This window comes from Vulpes vulpes, chromosome 15 (genome assembly GCF_048418805.1).
Source record: "Vulpes vulpes isolate BD-2025 chromosome 15, VulVul3, whole genome shotgun sequence".
Taxonomy (NCBI): domain Eukaryota; kingdom Metazoa; phylum Chordata; class Mammalia; order Carnivora; family Canidae; genus Vulpes; species Vulpes vulpes.
This window is the reverse complement of record NC_132794.1, coordinates 100,986,910-100,997,967: the sequence shown is the minus strand read 5'-3', so window position 1 is coordinate 100,997,967 and position 11,058 is coordinate 100,986,910. Positions and strand designations below refer to the sequence as shown.

The 11,058-nt window shown below is 33.9% G+C and overlaps 1 protein-coding gene across 9 annotated transcripts in view; it reads right to left on the bottom strand.

Moving 5' to 3' along the window:
* The window catches only part of VTI1A (vesicle transport through interaction with t-SNAREs 1A), a 357,804-nt gene that overhangs the window by 268,619 nt on the left and 78,127 nt on the right, over positions 1–11,058 (bottom strand). For 5 of the 9 annotated variants that reach the window (XM_025993649.2, XM_025993631.2, XM_072740028.1 and 2 more), the window contains exons 4-5: positions 9,486–9,563; positions 3,023–3,043 (exon numbers count right to left, since the gene is read on the bottom strand). In XM_025993649.2, the coding sequence (XP_025849434.1) occupies positions 3,023–3,043; positions 9,486–9,563 (99 nt within the window). The remainder of the gene's footprint in view (positions 1–3,022; positions 3,044–9,485; positions 9,564–11,058) is intronic. The other 4 variants (XM_025993640.2, XM_025993659.2, XM_072740029.1 and 1 more) reach the window with 1 other exon arrangement.

Genomic DNA, 11,058 nt, shown 5'->3' with positions numbered 1-11,058 from the left:
AAGGGAGGAAGGAAGGAATGCTTATATCATGAAAACGCTAAATCACTGAAGGCTGTAATTGAGAAAAAGAAAAGCAAGAGGAGCTCTCTGTGTTTGGTATACATGACTATTTTTAAATAAAATTAAACACTTCACTCAGCTTATCAAAAATAGCTTTCTTCCTCCTAATTTTCTCTATACCCATGTTTTAGGAGTAGGGAGTATTCTTCCCTTCTCTGAATATTGTTCTCTACTCTAACAAAGGACTTAATTTCAAATTGGTAATTCTCATAAAAATATATCACATTTGTGAAATCAAGAGTATATCTGAATTGGAATTCTGAATAACAGAACAAAAATTTTAGGCTCATTTTCATATTGGATGAAATCCCTATATTAAAAGAAAACACTTAGCTACTGTAGAATTAAAAAAAAAATCAAAGATCAATACTGGGAATGGACAGTCTAATTATATGATAATAGATGGTGTAAGAAACAAAGCATTTAAATGTAAAATGATTCTTGGAATTCTACGAAGGGGAGCCAAAGCGGATTATTAAGTGTATGGCTCTAACGGGGAGCAAAATTTCTAAAAGATTGTTTTTTAAAAAAAGATATCTTCCTAAATAATGGAAGCAACTCTTCTTCAGGACAGTTTATCAGAGCAAATCTGCACACAAGAGGACTACCAGTTTACCAGCAAGCTTTCCAGCAGGACCCCACTTTGTATTTTGGAACCTCTTCACTTAAGTCAAGCTAAAATCAAGTTCTTGTAACAGCTGTGCTATTTACATTGTTCCCTTAGTTGTGCATTGCCCTGGTCTCTGAAAATGAAAGGAAATACACTACAGTAGCAGCTGATGCTTTCAACTTGCCCCCACACTCCATCCCAAACTCATTCTCTCACCCTCTCCTCAGCCCTTTCAAAGCAGGTAAGTGAAGCTGTGCAGGAGCTTCAGACAGAGCTCCACTTGCATGAGGAGCTGTGCAATGTGGCGAACTGGAGATGCAGGATTCAGCACAGCCAACACCAGTTCAGCTGCCTGTGCACACCAGCCTGCCTCCAAGCATGCCCCGTTCCCAGAACTGAGCCAGGAAAGAGCATCACAAGGAAGGGATGGGGCACACTCTGTATCCAAACACAACCTAACATCCTATTTTGAAGCGGACTAGTGCCTGTGTTCTTAGAAGAGGTACAAGGAAGAAATCTGGGGTACACTCACTGTTCGATTACTATTTGAATCCTGGCTGAGAAACAATCTCTTTTGAGCAAACCATATACCAATGCACTGCCATCATCATAATCTATTTTACAAATATTGATGCTATATACATATCAAAGACTGTTAAAAGAATATTCCAGAGTATATTATTCTATTAGTTGAATGATTTAATTCTTCCAAGTACAATTCCATTCCGGGTTATAGTTTTGGAAACACGCAGCCCAGAGCCATTATTGATGAAACGGTTGCTATAGGCACAACAAAAGAATTAAGTCAAAAACGATGATAAAACTGTATTTTACAAGAAATGCAGACGTGAGGTTTTCAGCTTTTAGAATTAAGATTTCTAAGTCCATACAATTCAGCTTAACAAAAATAAATCTGTCAAAAACGCCGATTGTAATAAGGCCTAATATTTTATTAATTATATTCACTAAATTCAGGAGAAAAGCTTCGTGTAGTTTCTTCATATAGAGGTTTGTGCGTCTATTGTTAGTTCCATTAAGATTTGAAAACATATTATTTACCTAAGCATGAGTATACACAAATACACATAAAGCAGATATTCTGGCTTGCAGGAAAATAATGTTGAGTATCACTCACCTCAGGAATAATCTTATACAACAAAACTACAATTGATTATATTCACTTAGCATGTACATCTGCTATCATAAAAAAACACAAAAATGTTGGAGGCTAAGGGTTTTATATATTTTCACCCTTTATTTTATATATCATTATTACTTTTACTAAGAGAGGACATCAATAGAGTATCTTAAGTCAAAACGGTTGGTGAAAACCACTGTCTACAAGCCTCTCATTTAGCATTCATGTCACCTATAGAATGATGACATACTAATAAAAAAAAATTCTAGGAAAATTTCAATCAATGCAGTCAGTCTAAACTCAAAAATAATTCGTAGTACTCTTTATAAGCAATTAGCTTTCAAACTGCAATACAGGCCATTATTTTATGTCCTAATATAAAAGCAACAAAACTCAACCTCACTAAGCAAAAAAAAAGAAAAAAAAGTAACCCTAATTAAAAAAAAAAAACACACAACAATATAGAAAACAAGGCCAGAATCATTTAGCATCCCTCATTGATACAGGGATAAAATGATAAACTTTGCTGTAAATATTTGCTGGGACACAAAAAAGTCCAGAGCTGCATTATAAAACAGGCCAGCAACTCAGGAAAATGAGAACTCACTTGGGTGCTATTTCCTACAAAAAGGAAAGTGTTTAACAATGAGGAGAGCTTTGGCTATTCTTAAGTATCTGTGTACACAGTCTAGTAGAGCATTTATAACATATGTGTGTTTCTCTAAAAGGAAAACAGATTCGTGGTATCTTGTGTTGAACCTAAGAATTTTGGGTGAGGGAAAAGAGTATATTTAAAAAAAATTTCAGTAAATTGGAATGTCCAGGGGAAAAAACATTTTAATCACATTGACTTCTTTGAGAAACCAATACAAATAAAATAAACCTGAAGTTAGTCTACATTAACATTAAAACTACACTTGGATAAAGTTTTAAGATATCCTTTTATTTTTCCTTCCTTTTTTGGCCTTTAAAATATGAATTTTCTCCAGATGCCAACCAACAACAACGATCACTGTGATAAGCATGATTAGGGTTTACTTGTTTTTTAAAAGATAGTCAGCAGAGAACATTGCTAGCCATATAATCAATATTTTTGCTATGTGTAAATTTTCCTGGAAAAAATGAACCCAAAGATCTTACTTCAGATTTGGAAACTCAATTTTATAGGAAAAAGCAGAATTAAAAAAAAAAAAAGCAAGCTAGGAAGTACTCACCTCTTCACGTAATTTTATCAACTGCAACATGAATGCACAAAAAAAAAAGATAAAAAGGAAAGAAATGGCAGGAAGGAAAGATCAGTTGTGTGACAGGATACAGAATTAACATTGACAATTTATCTGTTTACATGTTTAGCATTTAAAAATCACAGACAAACACATTAAAAGAACCTAAACATAGACTACATGCAGAGTTTTTTGAACGAATAAAGATCACTTTCTCACACTGTCACATTAAACAAAGAGAATAGTGTGAAATTCTCTTTTAAAGTACATCTAAGACACCATCATGAAATAAAGGGGAACGGCTTCATAGAAGTCTATATTATAAAGAAAGAAAACAAGTTTACTGTTCCTCTCTTCTAAGAATGTACCACTGAAGAGGTTTTGTATATACAAGTTTTCAGGATGTTTCTCTATTTTGAATCTTGACAACTGATTTCAGATTTTACCTACAAATGAAAATGATTAATAGTTCATGCTTTTGTCCCAATAAATGTTTAAAACAAATAATTATGTTAGTTAATACCATACATGGGCCCACTCTAGTAATAGGATTGTATTTGTATTATTTTAATTGGGAATAAAGCATGCCAAGGGAGACAATATTCAAGACATAGTACCCAAATATTTCACTATCTTTATAAATATTGTGTGTATCAGTGTTAGTTTCTAGGATTTGTTTTGCTTAAGAGGCTACTGCAATCATGCGGTGTTTTTGTTTTTAATTTCTGAAGTTTCTTCATTTTTCAATTTTCATCTTGTAAACCAGGTCATCTCAAAGCCATGAGCTATGCTATGAGCTCTCCTACTTCATTTGTACTGCTGTCTATTCTCACTGAAGTCACACCAAAAAAACACTCTTTACTTGTAAGTAAATTCCCTATGATAATGTTTTAATTCTCCTATGCAGAACATTTTTTATTTGCCTTAAATATAACAGATAAAATAAGTTACTTAATTCTTTAGAAACTGGAAAATGGATATATAACCATATATCTGACTCATTCTCTGTGTGTGTGTGTGCGTGCACTGGGGGTATGTATATGTTTCACAGTATTTTAAATCAAATATCATTGTGTAGTTGAGATGACTGCCATAGTTTCTGCAATGAACAGAAACTGAAACCTATATTGTGAAAGACTATAAACCACATTCTAGGTCTGAAATTTGCATCCTCAGCATTTCAGGTCTACAACTGATAATTTTTAAACATCTAAATATCTGTAACATCTGTTATAATACTTGACATATACAGGCCAATAAATTAAACTATTGCTTTGGGAGAAAACATGCCATAAATTGCTCACTATAAGTCTCTCTAAAAGTTTCATGTTTACTATTAGTCCTGCTTTCTCAATGCTTAATGCTGTTTTTGTCTTCAATTCAAGGAAGGCAGTATGCATTCCAGCTCATTCTGTTATTTATTACATGAAAAGTATTTCAAGTACAAAGAATGAGATTTCAAAATCGTTATGAATCTTTTAGAGAAAGGGTACAGAATCTATTACATAATGTCTCACAATGCATTTAGTGGAAATGAAACTTTTAATACTGTCCTTTCAAAATGTACAGGAAGATGTAATTATTTTTAATTAATATACTCATTCTCTCAGCAACCATCCAGTGTCTATGAGTCAAGCATCCTGTTTCATGTGAAAAGTTACCATTCTTCCCAAGAATAAGTAAAATTTTAAACTAAAATACCTGGCTTATCATATATAGGAATCTTTCTCTGTGCTATCTGAACATCATGGGAGAAAAAGGCAAACATTAATTCTCAGAAAGAGACGATCTGGGAATTGATCGCACAGCTATCTTTTCTTTCTGGGGGCACCATTCTTCAGTTGACTATGATACTTAAAGGGCCAAAGTTTAAAACTACTCCTCAGCAATTGAGACCATTTGGGGCATGCCACCCTGCCATAATCAATGAGTGTTTAAAAATGCTACCCATTTGTTTTTTCAATAGGTTCCAAACAAAAAACGTTCTATCTTGTTTGTGCTGCATGGCTGCATTCAAGCTCTACACCGGATTTGTAGCTAAGCTAGGTAATGGGGAGGGGTTTTAATCTTCATCTTCTTTTTTTTTTTTTTTTCTTTTTCGTTAGGCTGGGAGTTTTCATTCAAGTAAACAAAAGATGGTCTATTTTTGAAAATTAACAATGCTTAGACTAGACTGAAAGTAGTGATTTCGTATTTTATTGAGTTACTAGCTCCATCATAGGCGACTTGAAAATGTGCCATGCCACCATGTTGAGTTATGATAATCAACATCTTTTTTGAAACAAAGATGGTTTTTTTTTTTTTTTTTTCTTCCTCTCCCCCAATGCAGAATTTGATACAAGAGGTAATCTGTTCCTTTGTGGGCTGAAAAAAAAATCTGGTTTACGCTGGTTTGAACCAGTGGAATCTCTTGTGGTTAAGCCTTCTGCTGTGGCTAAAATCAAAACTGCACTGCAGCGCATGTGAGGGTTCATGCGCGAGCCTGTGTGTGTGAGGGGTGTCACGTGACCCCCAGAACTACCGATTTTTAAAAAAAAAAAAAAGCTGATAACGCCACTGCCGTCTCTGTCCGCATACAGATAACGAATAAATGCTGAACTCTATTAAACGCCCTTTACACATTATCGTGGGTCGAACACACAATTTTCTGAACTTATGATGACAGTCTATTTATTTTGCTATAAACCCTCAGCACGTAACGAACAGATTTGTGCCTGGTAATGATCTGCTCTGCCAGGGCTATATGAAATGATACCGACCTTCTTTAGATCTTGGGGAATTAAATTGACCGACTTCACCCCCTGGTCTGTGGCTGAAGTTTGACACACTTTATGCACAGCAAGCCCAAATCGGAACTTAAGAGAACCTCGCATTAAAAAAAATTAAGCAATCGTATCTGCTAAATGTTGCTACGCCACAAAATTTTCGGCACGTTTAGGAATATCCTACTCCTTAGACACGGATTTGAACCTTCTATTTAGGATTTACTAAAATTTCATTTACTCACATTTATTCACCGATCAGTAATTTTGCGTACGGAAACTGAGAGACCATTAGTAGGGTTCAAACGTAAGAGTCTGGAACATTTTATGCGCCCCATCATCAGACTCCACTATATGAAGGGGATTAGGGGATTTAATTCGGTAAGATTTTTTTTTTTCCTTTCCTGAGAATGATTTTCATGAAACTAAATCAAGGTAACAATTATTAAAGTTTCCACTCAAATACAGCACTGCTACATTTCAAAAACGCAACTCTCTCAAGGAATTACAATGTTGCCATATGGAATGGAAAACATGGTATTTTAAAATAATAGAATGATAATGCCTAAGACAATAGTCCTTGGAAAGCTGATGACCCAACAATACTCGAATGTGCAATGTAGGTAATTTTGTCCCTTCTTTGTAAATGAGGGATGAGCTATATTTGATTGTATGAAATGGATATGAATCAGAAATGAATTTATACAAAGCAATTAATTTGGAATTAAATGAAACTGTGTACTGTATGAGGGACGTTAAAGATGCACTTGAAAAATTCTTAATTGCTGAAATCTTGACATTTCTAATCATGTCAGAAATGTTTATATAAGAGTAAATTAATATACTTTATAGTTAATTGGCAGATTATGTGCCTAACAGATTTTAGATGCCTAAAAAAGAAAGCATTATAAATGACCAGAATGAGAAATAATAGCTATGGCATTCACATTTGCCTAAATCTCTACAAAGAAGCCACTAAAAGGAGGATGTGTATGTTGCATCGAAAATAACTAGTCAGCAGTTAGTTTATTTGACCTATTTGCAACCATTGCTATAATTCTTTATTATTTCCCTTTTCTGATAGATATATATATTTTTAAGTTGAGATATATCCCAATTTCAGTGAAACATATATTTTGGTTTCATTTTATTTATCTCCAAGTTTTCTCTGTTTATTAAAAGTTTATCTTAAATATTACATAGCTATAAAGTTCTAAAAATTTATCAACAATTAACTTGAAGGTAAACTTAGTTGTGGGCAGAAAATATTTTCTTATGTAAATTATAGGTAATCCTACCCTGAAAAAAAACAAAAAACAAAACTATCTTCTCAGCCCCTGAGCTACAAAAATTAATACATAAAGAGCAAACTTAAAATCTTTTCTTCCTTTAAAGAAAGGGCTTCTGTTTTGATTCCATAGTCTGACTGAATACTGATGCAGAATAAAGAGTAATTCTCAAGTGACCATTCCTGGCTAAGGGATGTGGTTTAGTTTGAGGGATTTTAATTCCTATATTATGATAAAAAGCCTCAAAACAAAATTTAATGATTTCATTATGGAATAAAAATTTTGTTATGGTTGGCGACAAGATATCCAAAAAGTTAAGTGTGGTCTCTTTGAACTTTCAAACCTAATTCAAATTTTGGACTGAAAAGTTCACATAACTAATAATCTAACAGTTACACTGTCTCATGACTATAATTTATCATATTCTATTTATTGAAGTGACAGCTCCTTACAACTAAACTTCAGGTTCTCCAAGCACATTCAGAATTTGTAAGTTTGATTTATACAAGTCCAGAGGAAATCTCTGCGTAATCACTTTAAAGTGACAGGAATATAATTTGAAAAATTCAGAAAATACGAACTCTATCTATTTTTGTGGAATATTTTTCTTTAGGCATAAAAAATCATACTTATATGTACGTGAGGCAAATGTTTTAGGCACATAAAATGTCCATTAAGAGAAGTGAACATGCCTTAAAAAAAAAAAAAGGGATCCCTGTCAGAGTACTACAACATCTATTAGAATAAAGGAGTCTGAGTTAGACAGGAACACCCCTTCCTTTCTATTTCCTCTATATTAAGCAGTAGTTTCAAATGAGGGAAAGATCTATAGCTTTCTAGAGAATTGACATGGGAACTCTGCATTCACTTTTTTTTTTGCAAAAAAGAGAATACTTTTTTTTGTAGTAAAGATATGAAATAAAATTATGATTCACTCATTCAAGAGATATGAACAATCTAAATCACACTTAAAATAGGAAGAAAATATTTTTCCTCTCATTCTCGTGTTATTTAACCTATTATGAGTAAAACTCTTTATCCCATCACCCTTTTATGTTTGATGTGCTCCTTATTTTTCTTCCCCTTAGCTGTTCTCACATTTCAATCAGAAAAGCTGAAATCCCAAGTCAAATCTTAACATGTTTACATGTCTAAACTCAAGCTGATGACATTCAAATGGTGGATGAGGTGAGATATTTCCAAAATCAAATATAATCAGCTGAGTGATTCTTCTCCTCCCCCCATCCTTTTTTTTTGGGGGGGGTGGATGGCTGGGGGCCTTAATCACATAAACAACATCCCATTTACAATATTTACATTAGAGTAGATAGTAATAAAGTTTTAGCATATATAGACTTAAAATATAATCTATTTGAAATGTTAAATACAATTATACAAGTCTTATAATGTGTATCAATATGTTTTACCATCTTATTAAAATTTTGGTTTACTCAATGAATGATTTATGCTCATTTTTATTTAGGCAGAGTAGAGACCTTTACAATACTTGTCAAAGGAATATTAATAAACACGTTCAGGTCTTGCTTCTGAAGTTCCCATCATTTACTTTCTCTAAAAGTGTCAAAGAGAGTAAGTCACTAGGGTTGTTTGAGACATTTTAAAAGTCATCTCTACACGGAGGTTCTTAAAACATTTTTTTAAGTCATATATATTATCTACAAGAATTAATGAAGTCTGCAGTATTAATTCAAAGAAAGAAGTGGGACATTAATTAGACTCATGACACTGCTGTGTGATCCAATGAGAACTGACAGCCAAGTTGTAAGGCCCTTTTAAGAAGAAATTGTATCTTATTTTTGGCCTATGCAGATCTTAAACTGTAGAAAGACTTTTCCTATTATTATTATTATTTGACAGAGGCAGGACCTCTCTCTGAGTATCTAAGTTCCACACTGGTGCTCACAATTTGCATTTTGGTGAATGTATTTTAAGAAGCCCCACAATAGGAGACCGAGCTGGCCTGTTGAATTTTGAAAGCTTACTTTCATTTGTTTTGCTGCAAGTGTTGATTTAATTATACTGCATTATTATCAAAGCTGCATTATGTACTGTTTTATTCCTTTTACATGTGTTTGAGGTGAAGACCTTGGCTTTGTCTGCAAACAGTGTGTTTCAAGTTATTCCTTAAGTACTAAATAATAAAGAAAAGAGAAGAAAAGATTTTTTTAAAAGATAGCAGACAGTGATCACAAGGTAAAGGGTTAAATGTAAGATCTCCAAGAAACATTTTGAAGTTGATTAAGACTCCAGCTTTGCATTAAACAGTATCGCTTCCACATGAGTTGCTGCTAATACTGTTAAGGAGCAGCTTGAGAGCCCAGTATGCCAGTGACCTCCTTCACCCTCCAGCCACCCACCGGGCCTTCCTGATTAGCATTCTACCTGGTTCTCTGAGGAATTCCCATCATCCCCTAGGAGCTCATTCCGTACTTCGTCACTGTAGGCGATCCGTGACCTTTTCTATAAAACAAAACAAAAAGGGAGAGAGCGAGATGAACGTTAGAAAGTAAAGGCTTCGAAGCATTATTGGTATCAAGGCTGATCATTTCAAACCTCGAGAGCCCCCTAATGGAAACCTATTTGCTAAGATCTGCCGAGCAAAGTTGTGTAAAGTTCTTGAACTTGAGAAGTTTGATGTAAATTAGAAGTTTTTCAAATGCCAGTAATGAAAGAAAAATCTGCATTATGTAAGTACTCCATTAATATTCACAAGTGGATCAGAACTGGTATATTATTCCATATGTAGTCATTCAAATAAGACCACTGAACTGAAGGAGATATAGCTGTCTAGCTGTATATTGGCAAAACTCACCAGATTGTAATTAAAACAAGTGTATATTGAGGTCTTTAAAATTGTGGCAGGAAATGAACTATATAATATAGGTCTTTTAAAATCTCTAATTCTAGGATAATATTATGACTCCAACTGGAATGCCTGGAAAACAGTTCATCTGTATTGCCTGCATTATCGTAATGTTACTAGCCAGAAAGAGATGGAACTTAAAAGTCCATCCTCTTTCCAAACAGTAACTTAAATGTCCCTAAGCCCTCCTCAAATAATGGCCTAAGGAAAAGAAATGCGTGTGTGTGTGTGTGTGTGTGTGTTAAAATAAATTAAATTTCCCAATCCCAGTAAATAAAGGCAAGTGGGCTGAGTCAACCTTTCTCAATCCCAGTAAATAAAGACAAGTGGGCTATGAGTCAACACTTCATTCAGTGAAATTTTGTTTTATAAGAAATCGACCTTGACCTGTTAAGTCAGAGGGACATGTCTATAAGCAATTCATGACTTATCTAAATGTCCACACATTTGGAAAAGCTAAAGGCTCTGAAAGTTAGTTATGAAACTAGAGTGCCATCCTCAGATCCTCCTTCAGCATCACCCTTTCAGATCCAAATGCAGATTTACAGGTTACTTTGCTGCCTTTTCTGCTTCTGAACTAAGCAAAAAAGAGTCAATTTTAAAATGGCAGCTGGGAAATAGTAATCTTTTTCTCACTTGCAGACTATAGTTTAGGCCTTAAAATTTCGTACTTGTTCAACTATGATCTGAAAAATTATTGTAGTTTAAAAAGGACTCTTCATAATCCTTGAGCAGAAGTCAACAAGATTTTTAATTAGATTTTTATACTAGTAAGTAACACCGCTTTGCTACATAGAGATCATAATATCTTAAATGTAAAAATCACACTAAAATTTAAAAGGCCTTTTGACAAGAAAACCACATAGATTTTGAATCATTTTAAAGTTGCAGGCTTTCTCAACTGGGGTTCCTTATCTGAACCACAAAACAGAAAATTATTTCAGTGACTGTTTTCTCAATCTCCCAAGGATGGCACATAAGAGAGAATTTAGTTCATTACATAGAATAGAAGCCTAAGGGCACTAGGGTTTAACTCTCTGGTAGAATTTAGCTGAAAAAAGGCTGACTGGAGTGTAAATAATAATAAACAAA